Below are 15993 nucleotides of genomic sequence, written 5' to 3'. Positions count from 1 at the left end.
AGTGGTCTCAAGCTCCCCAGAAAGGTCAGGAGATAAAACGAGATCACTGATTGTTGTAAAACTCTACGATAAAGCGTTTATGTTTCATTCCCCTATAAGGCTTCCTGTAAAGCGCAGGTATTCGTGGCTCAGCACCGAGCTTCAGCTACAGAAAGTGCTCTGATACCACATCTTAGGAGACAGGCCAGCGTTGTTTTTACACATTTTCAGTTTGATTTTGATAATTCAATTCTTATTCAGTGACATGCTTTTATCTCAGCAGGTTATCTCATCATCAGAAACACAAACCCGATAATTTGAAGTGCACAGAGGCGGTGAGTTCATCAGTATGAGAGTTTGCTTCAGCGCTGAACACTGCGGATGTTGTGTTTTAATGAGAAGATGACGTATTTCTTTGGAGCAGCTGAGTGGACAAAAGCAAAGTTTAGATGAGTTTCCACCATGACACTGGTTTTATCTGACAGCTCTGAGTTATCAGCAGTCCACAGTAGGAGATGTGTCTGTGTTTGACCTGACATGATAACAACAAATTCGTATAATGTCTAATTAATCCTTATTTATATATAATTACACTCAGCTTATAATTCTATTTGGGATAACAAGTAGACATCCACTCTATTTCAGTGGATTAAAAGCAGGACAAGGACAAACTGTCAACAATGTGTATTTCTTTACAAAACTTTTCTCTTGAGATTATCTTCATCTTCATTGAGTTTTCAGTATGTTTTATAATCTATTGTACAAATTAATGATACATAACTTTATCACTTGTGTTTCAACAATTGTTTTTATATATTCTTTAAAGAAAGAAAATATGGTGACGCAGGTCTATGGCCTTGCTAGTCGTCGGGGGATTACCAAAGGTTTTACAATCCATCCTAAATGGGGCATGAATGCGTGCACCTCATTTCATGGTGATCCATCCAATGTATTTGTTGAGACAGTTTGTTAAAAGCCACTGTGGTGAACCTCATTGTGGCCTTAGAGGGAGAAAAAAAACAGGGAACCACCAAAGTCGCAAAGGAAAATCTCATAGCAACACATGGAACAGTAACAAAGATATTCAGTATGGCTAAATAAACGAATGCCCTTTGTCAAAAAGACAACTATTGTATTCATCAGCCATTTAAAACAGCTTATTTAGTAAATGAAAAAAATGTTGGTGTGATAAATATTTTCATAACTTAATACTGGTCAGTGTTTATGGGTCTCAGCAGGGAATTAAAGTATATGTATGCCGTGTGGCAAATCACCACCAGTAAACAGATAATAACCAATCTGCGTGTACTACTGCCCAGGGATGTAAAAGAAAATCAAATACATGTGTATGTGCCCTTGATAAAGTATGAATTTTACTTTGCTGCATCCATAGGTGTTACAGGCGGTGAATCTATAAATGATCAGAGGTACTCAGTTGGAGTTCTGCTCTGGAGGGAGTGACACGTAATAAATAGGATTTTTAAATCAATTTGAGCTGAGCGGAGTGTTAAGAAGCTTAAACAGGTCAAACATGAGTCTTCACGAGGAGACTTTGCTCGGAGCTTGCTGGCGGAATATCAATCCAAACTGGAGATGCTTTAAAAATGACTGAGTTATGCAAGGAGAAAGTGCACGACAATAATCTAAACAGGATGTGACAAAGGCATGAGCAAAATCCTTGAATAACCCAGCTACGGCTTTGATTTGACTTCCACTGAAAAGCCAGCGTGACTTACATGATACTGCAACCGATCGCAGCCGCTCTGCCATCCATCTTCACTAGGCTTTAGCAAGTCTGCAGAACAACATGAGGGGGTAATCCCAAAAAATCCAATGCACCAAGCTGCAAGCACAGCTCTCATATTATACATACATGGGGGTGAGATTCTCTTTCTGAGTGTTTCTCTTTTCATTTTCAAAACAGTTCTCTCCCCTGTTTCATTCCTTAAAATACCTCAGTGCACGTTCATATAACGTACGCTTTCATCTCCTTTTTATTTGCTGTATATTACTGAGTGGTCCACATGGTCCACTGAGTACTTTTTCGTAATCAGCGTTTTTACTTTGAAAACCACAGCATCTACTGTGGTATGAGTGAAGATCTGTATTCCTCACCGAAAACATGTAATCTCACAGATGTCAGTCGGGTACAGTGTTTAAAAATATTAGCTTGGGCGCCTTTATCATCCTGCTTATACAGTGTGTCCTACTTTATAACCGGCACCAGCATTAGCATATCAGTTGAATGACAGGAAGCTCAAGGCAATGTGTATATGGAGAGGAATAAATCACAGTGCTTTAAAATAATTAGTCAAGAAAGAGTGAAGGGTATTTATTGTTTGCAGATGGCAGAATTGCTTCGGTGCGCCACCATTTCTTTTCTTCTTGACATGATGAATAACTGATTCTACATCATTGAAAAAGGGTTAATTCCTCTGGGGGGGAAGTCCACTTGTCTATTACTATATTGAGTATGTAATTAAACTGTCACAAATTGATTCTCTCAAACAAAGTAAAGCTTTGCAAGAAACAGCAGCAACAGAAACAAAATGATATTCTGTAGAACAGATTGTGCACAAACGGAGAAAATGATGAAACGAAAGTCCAAGAATCTGGTAATTAGGAGGCCTCAGTCGAACAGCATGCTGGTAACCAAAGGGAGCTAAGGTGCAGAAGCACAGATGAATATTAATGGAAATTTGATTAAACATCCCAACGTCTTTAACTGAATATCCCACAGGCAAAGTGCTCACAGAACAAAACAAATGAGCCCGGCCATTTTAATTATCAGGGTGCTGTTTTCTAAAAGATTCCTTGTCTCTCTTCTCTGCCTGATGAGATCTCAACAACAGATGTTCTAAAGGACAGAACTAACATTAGACGCTCTGCCCTTTGGCTGACTTTCAGTTGATTCCCCCCATATTTTACCTCTGTGAGAAAAAACTGTGAGCAAACAAAAGTCTATACGTATTCTATATTTGATGCGATAATTCAATATATCTCTATGTAATATTCAGTTAGAATGTTTCCTGTTTGTTCTGCTTATGACGTTCAGGGAGCCTCTGATGATTTTTAAAATGCATATTAAATATCCATTGATAGTTGCATTGTATGTTAAGCACACTATTTATCAATACACGAGAGCAGGTGACTCATGTGCAGACCACAAGTCTTTAAATGGCTCCGTTGCGCTGTGATAATTACAAAGAGCGAGTATCCTTTCCAACATTTGTTCATTCATTCACGTATCTGGTAAACACATTCCAGCGGCGCATTTCAGATTGCACTGATCATCCCGAAGGGGAAGTGCAATTACAGCTCCAAACACGATGACTGATTGGCACAGGTGGAGACTTTATCATCCCCAGAAAACAACAGGTTTTATTGTTGCCGTTTTCAAGAGAAAACCAATGCGTTCATACGCTCTCCATAATTTTCTGAAGACTCCTTGTAGTTGTACTGATCTGGAATGTTGAAATATATTGGTAACTATGGCACTTAGTAGAGCGCATACCTCCGTCAAGGCCCCAACAGTCAATAAAGCTGCACCAAATTTCTAACACTCATATATAAATATATAGTAGTTCCCTAAATGTGCCTGATTGTTTTTTTTTTTGTCAAGATCCATGAATTATTCCCTGGGAAATCTGTAAAAAAAATATTTATATATGTTGCAATGTTAAAGGAAGTGGAACATTTTTTTCCAGATCTGATTCAGATTCACACCAAAATTGTATGGGTGCTTCTTTGACTCATATCATATCCTTCCGCCAAGTTTTGAGTAAATCTGCTGAGTTGTTTTTATGCAATCTTGCTCAAATACACTCAAACCAACCAACAAACAAACAGGGATGAAAACATGACCTCCTTAGCAGAGGTAAAAATCTGAAGTTAGCTGCATGATCATAACTTATGATGATTTTGCAAAGTTCTTCTTCTAGGATAACTCTCGATACTTGCTGTTTGTTGACGCTTGTCACTGTAGAGATGTCAGTACAGTAAATCACTCAGATCGAGATCAAGGGTAAAGCAGCGTTACAGCTGCTGTTTGAAGACACTTCAGTCCACTGCAACCCCCTCCCTCCAAACAATGCCCCACATTGCCTGCATCTATAAATAGGGTTACTTACTTGGCTGCGTCTCCCTTGCACTGCTCCTCCGTGGCTGCTGTTCCTCCCTGTAGCGTGTCCTGCCACAGCAGCGCACGGCCATCCACCAGGGCTCTCGGGCAGCATGCGGCCCTGGTGGTCGACACCCCTGCCTCACTGGATCACGTCAACCTCGGACACAGAGCCAAATCGCCTCTGGCCGCCGGCCTGCGGGAACGCTGGGAAGATGTAATATCTGAATGCAAAATGCTTTCTACATGTGAGGACTGAAGATGTGATGTTTCTCATGTGATCTGATCTAAAACCAACTGTGCAGGAGTTAGTGCTCAGGGGGGTATAAGTTATCAAGTTGTCAAATGTTAGGGTTGGCCAATAAAAAGGCAGATGACTGGGATGTGCCAAATAACACATCTGAGGAAGAGCTACATGTCCTTGAGAGAAAACACAGTGATAATAATTGACCAGGATTCCTGCAGCTTATTCCAGTCACTGACTGTAGCAAGCTTGAATGGGGACTGGCCCCGAGAGGACTCTGCTTTTGGGACATTCGGCAAAGTGTGACAGAACGTGACAGAGGATAAAGTTTTCACATCTCAGACACATGAAGTCTGACTCTGGCCAATTGTATACAAACATGGTTTCATAAGGAGCAACAAGCTGTGTACAGTTCACCATTTCTAGTAATTCAACACAATTTAGCAAAAAGGAAACTGGTAATGGCGCCATTTCCAGTCCCATGATATTTGTAATAATTAGTTTCTTCATTTTACGTCATAAATATTTGATATAACATTTAACAATAATAATGTCATAAATCATTTCTTGAAAATGAACCAGTGCCGCTGAACATCAGAAAAATTCCTTCCACAACATCCAACAGGCAGAACCTGCAGGTATGGTCATTTCGATTATAACCAGAAACAGACGTAACAGTTTGACGCAGACACTCGATGACAGGCGCGGCTGATGACAGCAGATGTTCTGATTTGACGCGCTGCACTCTGACGGCAGAGCATCAGCCTCACCACCAGAGGGAGGAGGGTTCAACCACGAGCACATAACAGTATCTGTGCAATCTATCAATAAAACAGCTTTAGTCAGTGGAGCCTGCATCCAAGAACTGGGTTAGTTCCACTGGTAATTTTACGACAAATATGAAACAGTGTCAATATAGATATAAACTCGGTTGGCAGTCGTTCATTTGTTTGGACCATTTATTTTCATTGTCATTAATTCTGAATTGTTCGGGAGCTTATTGATTGGTTTTTATTACATCATTTATTTCATGTCTCTTCTAGGTTGCAGTGCTCTACTAAATTATTCACCAGTTAACCACGGTGTACTCTGGCTGCTGAGCTACTCTCTCGACACTGCTGAGGCAATGATATACGAAGTCAACGCGTTTACTGAGGCTGTATACTACAACCTGTGTTATTGCAACACTCAACGGAGCACCACGTTTTCCATCAACCTGAAAGTTGTTCACCAGAGTACTGTTCTCACTGAGAACAGTACTCTAGTGAACAGTACTCAGAGCTTCTCATGTTTGTGGAGAAACAATGCAGCATAATAGATGAAATGCAAGAATTAAACCACACAACTCTTTTACCTTCCAATAGCAGCTTCAAAATTAGTTTGACGGTCCACTGACTGGGAATAAGGGGAGTGGTGCCACTTTTAATCCAACTCATCAACCCGAGTGCCTTTTCTTGCTTTATATGTAACTTTAGTGAGAGGGTACGGTTTTCTGTGAGAAGTGTGTAACTGACTGACACTTCCATTGAATCAGACCCAACAAGTTCAAGTGTAATGTCGAACTGTAGATCAGTTAGACTTGGGGGGGATTTAAAAAACAATATTCAGCGAGGAAACTTTTTAAATATCAAGAATTACAAATAGAGTTTGGTGGATTTGTTACAGCTGCAGTTGTTCTGGTTCAGGAAGCAGTTGTGTTTCAGTTCAGTGAGTGGGACTACGCAGTCAACAGGTTCAAAGTTTGTTTTTATCAAAACGACTAAATCTCCTATATCGGACCTGGAGATTAACAGAATTAGTCAACTCATGTGGCTGCAGGGGGCACTGTTGCACAGTAAAAGTTACAGAGTGCTGCTTTAAGCCTGATCGAAAGTAATATCCTTTAAACTGCATGTTTAGCATTCCACCCTCAATCACATCCCCATCTAAAGCAGCAAGAAAGAAACGCCTGTATTAACAACACAAATCATATTGTTCTTTATCGTCTCCAGTAATATTCCAATGGATGAGCTGCCTTTTACAGAGCGTGGCCCAAGGAACTGATAGAGATCACTACGTGTTGAGCTCACCTTTGACAATGTCGCCCTCTGCTGGTTTTGATCTGCACAAGACAACACATTCCGTACAGGGTACAAGTGCATGTGATCTGATGTGGATCAGAGACAGATAAACGGTAAACGGTGTGATATTAAAATTGGTGGCACATTCCTTTAGAATCATCCATCACAATGTATGCATATTTAGATTACTTAAGTTTCTTAATCGTCATCAATGGAATAATTGATTTTTGTATCAGATTTAAAATACAATGCATATTATATTCAGATGCCTTAGGTGCTGTTTTACAAATTCTCAAGAACCATACATAAAAGCAACAGTGCTCTACTGAAATGCAGCAATGTTCTTTAAAAAAATTACATTAAAAGCATTAATCCTGTACTGTGATGAATCACCTCTCAAGCGTTGAGTGGGTCCCCGCAAATTAATTTTGATGCTCTTAGAAAATAGAGTAGAACGGTCTGGGCTTTATTAGTATTTTCACTCTCCCTCGGTTCTCCATGAGGTGTTTGTTTTTGTTTAACCTAGAGGCTCGAAACTACGAGCTATTGCAAAATTTATTAGCACTTGTGACAACATGACAAATAGCACAATTATCTAGTTCATCATGATGTTTATCATCGTCAATCCTGCAACTGTAAAGTCATTTCAGAACTGACCTCCGTGAACCTAAATAGAAAATATTGATTTCTTTCCACTTGAAATTATTCGGGGGCCCCCCCCCCCCTCCAGTAGTTCATGTGTTATATAAAGAGAGCGCAGATGCAACATCACATTAAAACCTGCTTTAGAGATTTAACTTGGATTCGACAGACCTGGGACCCTGCCGTCAGACGACACCGACGTCAGATCTTCTTCATTTGGGATCTGACATCAATACTGGAAGTTCCATTTTTATCAAATCATGAATTCACCCAGAACATATTGTTGAAGACCAAGTAATTAACTATAAAAAAAAAATACTTTATTATATAGGTTGCATTGAAAAGTAAAACACCAGCCTCTGCATAGCAAAGAAACACTTAGACCATCACATGAACTTCAACAGTACAGACAGACTCTATTCACATTAGCTGGGAAAGTACTAGTCTAATAATTTTTTTATCTCGCAGGCTTTCATCTAATCACATGATTGCATTTATTTATTCAAGTCATCACCATCTGCGTAGCTATTTTACATAAACATAAATTTTACATAAGCATAAATTCTATTAATTATCTATAGAGAAAACATACATTCATTGTTTCTTTTGTGAATGGATAACACATCATCTTCAGCTTTGAGGCATTTCATTGACTCAGTGGGCAGACCAGAGAATTAATTATATTTCACGTTTGTTGAGGAGTGTTTGGGAAGATTTCACAACCCTTGTATAATATGGTGATTGGGTTAAATTAACTTTGTTCATTAATGCGTTTCCAATACTGTGAATAACCAGGCAAAGACTTTATTATCATCTAATCGCCATACACTGTTTGCACTCCAACCAGTTGCTTTTATCAGGAGGTTGAACATTTCTCCTCACAAAACACAAACAGTGGTAATTTTTGTAGGCGTTTGAGGTCCAGTTGCGATTTTGCCTATTCTCCATTAAGTGTTATTTTGCAATTTCCAATGCAGAATCTGTTTATATGGATTATCCTGAAGAGGACTGTGATATTTATGCACACTGTGTCTGCACTAAATACCTATTTTTCTTCTTATACACCCACCGGCAAATGTGGCGTGCGTGTTTTTCTGAAATGTTTGGCTCAAACTATTTGTTTCCACTAACTGTAATTGGCTCCAACATCTTTAACACTGCCCACCTTTTGTACAAATTAAGGTGTTTTAACTGCCTCCAGTGACTCATCCTCAGGTATCAGCTGTGCAAGCTGTCTGTGGATGGACCCACACGGTTTTTCTCTCCCTCCTCCTCCTCCTCCTCAGCAGAGTCCTCAGAGCTGTGTACCACTGCAGCACTGAGAGTGCGGAGCTCCTCCAAAACAGACAGGAGTCTCTCTGACGGGACACAGACAGGCCAGACAGTAATTTAATTCATTCATTCATTCATTCAAGTGTTAGGGTTTATAAAAAGAGCATCAGTAGGAGTTAGGCCATTTCTTACCCTCAGCAGGTAGTTGGACATTTTCTCGCACAGAGCTACTCTTCTCTGAAGGTTTTTGTTGTTGTTCTCTGGGAGCAGCAGAATTTTGTGAAGCTGCTGCATGAACTCTTGTGTGCTCACTCATCAGCCCTCGCTCAGCATCAGTGGACTGGAACAGATTCAGGTCGTATGAGTTCATCAACAGAAATGAAGATACAAACAACAACTGTCATTTGCTTAAAGAAAGTCTCACCATCAATAGGCTCTTGTCCTTTTCCTTCTCCTTTGGTTGTGTATTCTGAACTTTCCTCTTCGTGTGTGCACCTCCTAAATACTGAGTTTCTCCCTTCTCATCCTGTTTCCTTGCTTCCTCTCTCTGAAACTGCCGCAATGTCATAACTGCAAGAGACAACACAGACGGATGAAGCGCCATCAGGAAATGCTGCTGTATACTGCGTAAACAATTCCAGTCATATTAGCTCGCAGTCTGCGTTACAGATATGACTTCAGTCCCTTGTGTTAGGCCTCTGTGAGAGGAGGTAGCGCCGTGCTTATCCTGCTCCTACCTGCTTTGGTGTGCTCTCTCCTGGCTGTATTGACTTGAACCTCCATCTGTCTCAGCTTCTCAGCACAGCGGTCCTCAATCTCAGACACCCTCTCCTGCAGGACTGAGGAAAAACAAATGTACCATTCTTTAATGCAGTGTCTCGCACGCTGAGAGCTCAGGGTCTCATGCTGTATTTGTTTATATCTCATGCAATAAATTTATCTTAATGCATCTGTTTACAAATTTTCCCTGACAGCAAGACCTCTATGAACAGAGCTAATTAAAGGATCTGATTTATCAAATATTACAATGAGACTTTCATATTATTATTATTATTATTATGTATTTTGTATGTGTATTTGTTTTGTATTTTCATTAAATGAAGAACAAATCTCACAAAAAGGTTATAATGAGACTAGGGTAGCACATAACAACTCTAACACAGCAAGGTGGCAGTGGCCTAAAGGTCAGAAAAGGGCACCTCCAATTAATTTTAATCTAATGGCAAACGTTTTTTTTTTTGTTTCAATAAAGGCTGAGGAATAGTGACACATGTTAAGACCCGGCATCAGAAGAAAAATTAAATCAAACTGCTAGGATCTGATCTGGTCTGCATCATTAAAGTGGCTATGATCTGTTATGTGTTTTGTTTTTTTAAGAGTCTCTCATAGTGACAGACTAAAACAGAAATGTATCACCTGACTTGCAGTCAGAGTTTTGTGGCAACTTGAAGATCATCACTTTGGTTTTGTGCCTTGCAGCTTTACTGGTTTGGTTCCCTCACAGCAGGACCACAGCAGGCAGCTGTTTACATCTAAAAGTTCTTAATCACCAACTATAAGGACCAGCACCAAATGGCAGACAAACAAATTAGCGACTAGTTGGTAAAGACAGTGGCGCACGTAGCAGCTAAAGAGCCAGATATATTCCCTCAGGAGGAGTTGGCGGAACAACTGCGGTCAAGGTGCTCTTGAGCATCTCACTTAATCCCCAAATGCCCCAGTGATGCCACCAAGCAGAGGGGAGTGGCAGCCTAATCCCAGGTGTGAATATGAGGAGACTGTGATGAAGGGCGTTTTTGAAAGAGAGCAGGGGTACTCTGTCTCCTTTCCTCAGATAAATCAAGGCTGAAAACCAGTAATGCGGCTTAAGAGAGCTGCTGCCTCACCCTGCTCGCTGTGCTCCTGCTGGGTGAGCAGCTCAGAGCGGAGTTTCTCCAGGTTGCCCTTGCACTCCTCCAGCTGTGCCTGCGAGTGCTGCAGGCTCCTCTCTGCCTCCTCTCTCCCAGCCGCAGCCTGCCGGACCTCTGTCCAGCTCTGCTCCAGCTCCTGTTGCTGCTGCCTCCGTTTGCTTTCATCTGAGGAGGAGGAGGAGGTGCAAAGTGAGCTGACAAACATGGGTTGCCAAAACATGTACAGCCAACAGATGATCCGCTATAATTTGTCATGTTGTTGCAAGGGTGCTCACACTGTTCTTTCAGATCGGCCAAGGCTTTCTCGATGAGCTCCGGGGTTCTTTTGAGCTCCTGTGTGAGCTTGTCTCTCTCTTCACACACCAAACCCAGCTCTGTCTGGAGGTTTGTCAGGCTGCAGGGCAACACAGACAAGATGGCAGAGCAAATGAAGGAACAGAGAGTCATGCAGAGAGGCTGAGAAGAAACTGCACAGTTACATCTAACAAAGCAAGCTTCACTCTTACTATCCAGAAAGGAACCGCTTTGGCATGTTGAATAATACTATATAATCATATTGTGATATCCTGACATTGTGTTATTAATATCCCTGTATTGATTTACTCTGCCCCATTTCCAACAATGCTGAAACAGATATTTTCATGTTTGACCACTTCTTCTTTTGAGGCATGTTTTGTAAGGCAATATGCTCTTATTTGGACTGTGTATACAATAGATGTGTAAATGCAATGTGAAATGCATTAGAATGCTTGAATAAGTCTATTAATTCTAAATTAGTGTTGAAAGGGTACATTCATTTGGATGAAATGTTTTCCAAATTAGCTCGCTTCAAATCTGACCCCATAATGATTCATTTAATTTCCATGTAATCACTAACCCAGTAAAAGCACTAAAAGATCTGACATTTACAGCATGAAAATACAAAGAGATGCTTGACTTATTTAATTTCATAAAAAGCAATGAGTGAAATTTGGAAGCCATTGTTCGAAAACAAGTAAGCAGTTTTAATTTGGGCTTCAGAGACTGATCAATAAACTGAATATATATATGATGGAACCTCATACTGTACCTGTCAGCGGCCTCTTCTGTCTCTTTACTGGCCTGCTTAATTTTCTGCAGAGCCACTCTCCTCATGATCAAAGCTGTAAAGCAAAAACACCATCATTTTAATTCTTTACTATAAAGTGAACCATCGAAGTCATTCACTAAACCTCCAGTGTGATCGCACCTTGGATTGTCTCCACTCGTCTTTTAGCGAAAATTAGCCTCTGGGTAAAAGTGTTGAGCCTTGATTGAGCCGCATCCACTTCTGCCACCTTGCTTTCAAATGCCAGACGGAATCTGTGAGGCAAAGCCAAAGTCTGTAATTATCTGCGATCAAACCTTTTAAAACTGACATGAATAACAGTTTAGCATTTTCCTTCTATTCAACAATTATTCTTATTATTTAATAGCCTTTAATTATTCTAGTTGTTTTACCTTTGCACGGCCTCTGTCAGGATTTTAAGTTCAGCCGCTGATTTCTGGCTCTGAGACTTCAGCTGAGCATTTTCCTTGTGAGCCTGGGCCAAGTCCTGTTTTAACGTCTGGTTGGAAAAACACATAACCATATGATGGAGTATCGTATACAAATATACCATGATGCACGGTACTGAGAATCTCTTTGTGGCCAGCTGCTGTTCTTACAACCTCAACTCTCAGGAACTAGCAAAGTTTTCACATACTCAGCATCCTCTGCTGTGGTAAAAACTAAAATGTATGCTAAGAGTTTATCACTTTTCTAAGCAGCCCCAAATTTATTTGGCATCATCAAAAATTGCAGACAGCCACGTAAATCACATCACTTGCTCTGCTACTAACCTCCTTTTCCACTCTCTCCAGGTCCAGCTCAGCTATCCTGTCATCTAGACTGTGCTGGAGGACACTAGCCCGGTGCTGCTCCTGCTGGAGGTGCACCTCCAAAGATCTGAGCTAAAACAAACAGTATTCCATCTTAATCACACGTGTACAAACACACGTGGATGTGATTGTACCACATGTGTACTACCAGGATTCGTACTTTTGAAAGGCGTTCATCTTTTTCTCCTCTTAATTCAATGTCCTTTGAGCGAAGCTGAACACATAACTTAAACACTTTTTCTCTCCAGAGCTGAATCACTTGAAGGCCTTCAGATCCATTCTTTACGTGTGGGTCTGTCAAGGTCTGTTGTAACACACACAAACAAAAACATGTGCACACACACACAAACACAGCAAATGGACAAGAATTGCTTACAAATTAGTACAAGTGTTTTCTTGAGGAATTTTCAAATGAAATGTAAAGAACACCCACCTCCTTCCCCATTTTCTCTTCTTGAAGGGCGAGTATCTCGTTCACAGAGTTAAGCCTGATTGTCAAAAGCTCTGCGGTCATCTTAAGAGTTGCCTTCTCTTTGTTCAGCCTCTGCAAAATGAAATAATGTTGGGATGAATTATTATAACAGGCATTTTAATTCATCAATTTATTTCCTCCACCAGTCTCGCTTTACAGAAAAAGCACAACATTTAAAAGTGTTTTCCCATCCAAGCACTTCATAGTGATCTGATAGCAATCAATACTGTTTAAAAAAGTCCACACCTCAACCACTTCATTTAATTGTTCCCTCTCTTGTTTGTCTGGGGCAAGCTGGCCGATGTAATTTCTGAGGCTGTGCAGGGTTGCAGATTGTGTTTCAAAAGCTTGTCCCATTTGGCTGAAAAATAAACAACATCCCAGAGTCAAGTGAATGTGATGACAACAATTGGAGAAAGATGTTTAGATCGTTGGCAGCTGCAGATTGAATGTGGCACCTTAGATGTTCTTTCAGCTCATCTCTCTCGGTAGATACCTCCATCAGAGTGCTTTTCAGCCGCAGCACTTCTGAGGTCATTGATTCGAGTCGGTCCTGCAGTTCGCTGTTTGTTTGCGTTGCTGCGCCCAACTCTGCTGAGTGGGATGCATTCAACTGTTGTAGCTGGAAGTTTAGAGATGGAAACATTGGACATTTTCAGACACATACAGGGATACTTGCAGCGGCTTGCTGATCTGTGTTCTTGGATATTAGGCCTACACCTTAAGAAATGTCCCCCAAATCAGTATCTCCATGATTGTTTAATCTTCCTTGTGTACACACCTCCACCTCTTGCTTCCTCTGAATTTGCTCCAAATGTTCTGAAAGCCTCAGCGTCTGCTGTTTGGTTTCCTCCTCAGCCTGTGACCTGCCCATTTCAGCCTTCAGAGCGAGCTCCCGGGTTTCCTCTTTCCTCCGGTCTACGTCTCTCCTCAGCCTCGCAGTTTCCTCGCCAGATTCGCTTTTAAGTCTTTCAAGCTGCAACAAAGACAAATGTTAAACAAAAGGAGAATATTCATAGATGGAATTCATCAGTGAAACTTGCTAAATTTCTGTTGACTATGAAATACTGTTCTAAAAATATCACACCACAAACTTCCAAAATGAGTTATAAGACGCCAGCAACTCCCCGGTGAACTTTGTGTCGAAATGAAATGTTTAGTCAGTAAACAGCATTACCTGTGAGCTTATTTTCTCCTTCTGCACACTGCTGTGAGTGAGCTCGTCTCTGATTTGGCTGAGTTCAGTCTTCTTCTTACAAAGCTCTTCACGCATCGCTTCCAACTCCAGGCTCTGTCTGCCATACAAAGGATTATGCCACGTTAAGCTTGACGGTTTCAATTAATCACAAAACTCTGAAATGTTATTAACATAGAGAATTTTGAACAGAACCGTAAAATGGCTCGACTGCAGTCTAACATTAACATATTTCCTACCTGTTCAGGGTGCTGTCTCCGTCTCTAATCTCCTCTCTGTGTCTCCGTGCACACTCCTTCAGGGTGTCCACCTGGCCCTTCAACCTCTCAGCCTCGGCCTTGTGCTTCTCTGCCTCCAGACGCCACTCTGACTCCCATCTGGACCAATGCTCACTCCTCTCTGCAGATCTGTGTTTAAGGAAGAAGACTGATTCAGTATTTTAGAACAAATAACAGACAATTAGGGTATTTCTCATCATGTAAAGTCCACTGTGGGATACCTCGCCCTGAGGTCTGACGGATGATCTGCAGGGATTCTTCCTTTTATGCTGTTTCCTTGTAACATCATAATCTGTTGGTTTTCCTTCCTCAGCTCCAAGATTTCCTGTTGGGCCTGAGTGATGGCGAGCCATGGGTTGGCAGGGTGGGGGTCCCCTGATGGTGCTGATGTTGCGCCTGGCTTTAACCAGGAGACGGGTGGGGTCGTCCCTGTGACCTGAACGCCTCTGGGGGCTGCAGCTGACTGGATACTCGATGCAAAATGTGACGGGGGCACCAGGTCCTCCTGGAGAGTCCCTACATAACAGGAAATTGTGTTTATGTGCGTGCATGCGTTAGCTAGACTACATCTCTAATGTTTATTCAGTAAATGTACAAGCATGTCAACTTCCCTCTCCTAAATGCAACCTCTTTCATTGTGAGCTATTTGTTATCACTGGAGGTGACACATGCAGACTACTGCGTTAAGGTAACCAGGTTACATCTTAAGCTAACGTCAGCTAACGTTATGTTGATCTTGCTATAAAGTTACGAGCAGGCGTTAAACATGTAAACAGAAGAATCAACTCACGTGAAACAGCGGGGGAGGTGAAGTCCGTGGGCGCTTTGAGCTTTTCCTCCCCCACACCGCGTCTCTCCATGTCTACACACACACACACACACACACACACAGTCCGCAGGTTGTTCGGCTGCTTTTCAACCGTTTACTCTCCCGCGTCTGTCACGTCATTCGTCGTTGCCGTAGTGACGGGTCACCGCGGTAACCTTCCGGAAACTGGACGCCTCGCGAGCTCGCCTTCACGCGCCCAAAGTCCGTGTGAGTGGAGTTACCAATGTCCGCAGCGCACATGTAAATATGTATAATATATATATAAATATGTTTTAAAAGTTATGGTGAATAAAATCATTTTTCTAACACAACTGCCAACTATTACAGCCGCGCGGTGCATCATGGGAAAGTGTGAGGAACAGTGAAAGTACGTGTTGGTTGTTATTCCCTGAGTCATGTCTTGCAGGGTTTTCTTCCTCCCACTCTGCCTTCAGATCTGACAAGGATGATTGGCCCCATACATATATCTATGGTGCAGAGCATAGCTTATTAAATACACTGTAAGTACTCGCGCATAGACAGGGCAGGGAAAATCACTGAAAGTGTTTTGGTGGTTAAATATTGACAGCCATTAACATTAGGGATGGATGTGGAAAGCATAATTGAGAGAACAAAATAATATACCACGTTAAATGCTGTCTTATATCTGCCCTCTTTTGTTCCCTCAGTGTAGTAAACCCTGCTGATAAATGACAGAATTCACACTATATATTTTATATGTCAAACAAAAATAAAAACATAAAACAGGTATAAAACATACCTCCGCCAAGGCCCGGCAGTCCCCCTATGAAACCATACTTAAATTCACTAGATCCAGATTTTTTATTTGGATCTGCACCATATTTCTCATGAACATCAGTCCCCTAACCATGCCTGTTTTTTTTTTTTCATCAAGAGCCATGCATTATTTTCTGAGAAGTTTATTAAAAAGCCATAAATCACAATGTGAAAGAAAGTGGGGGAAAACAAGATTCCTGGACCTGCCCCCTCAGGTGGATACTCACCAAAATACATAGGGTTCTTTCCTGACCAATACTGCATCCGTCCACCACGTTTTGTGGTAATCTGTTGAGTAGTTTTTGCATAATCCTGC

The 15993-nt window shown here is 41.3% G+C and overlaps 1 protein-coding gene across 1 annotated transcript; it reads right to left on the bottom strand.

Moving 5' to 3' along the window:
* Window positions 1-7355: 7355 nt before the first annotated feature.
* On the bottom strand, window positions 7356-15235 carry cchcr1 (coiled-coil alpha-helical rod protein 1). The gene is made up of 19 exons (XM_034606301.1): window positions 14862-15235; window positions 14293-14587; window positions 14033-14200; window positions 13776-13893; window positions 13380-13574; window positions 13057-13220; window positions 12845-12959; window positions 12560-12670; window positions 12287-12430; window positions 12088-12198; window positions 11707-11813; window positions 11456-11568; window positions 11297-11369; window positions 10503-10621; window positions 10204-10392; window positions 9055-9156; window positions 8742-8887; window positions 8510-8657; window positions 7356-8403 (listed from the first exon to the last, which is right to left on the bottom strand). The coding sequence occupies exons 1-19, from the start codon at window positions 14929-14931 to the stop codon at window positions 8264-8266; spliced, it is 2628 nt and encodes an 875-aa protein (XP_034462192.1). The 5' UTR covers window positions 14932-15235; the 3' UTR covers window positions 7356-8263.
* Window positions 15236-15993: the final 758 nt, after the last annotated feature.

This window comes from Hippoglossus hippoglossus, chromosome 14 (assembly GCF_009819705.1).
Source record: "Hippoglossus hippoglossus isolate fHipHip1 chromosome 14, fHipHip1.pri, whole genome shotgun sequence".
In the NCBI taxonomy this organism is placed as follows: Eukaryota; Metazoa; Chordata; class Actinopteri; order Pleuronectiformes; family Pleuronectidae; genus Hippoglossus; species Hippoglossus hippoglossus.
The sequence above is the reverse complement of the archived record's forward strand: the minus strand, read 5'-3'. Positions and strand labels throughout refer to the sequence as shown.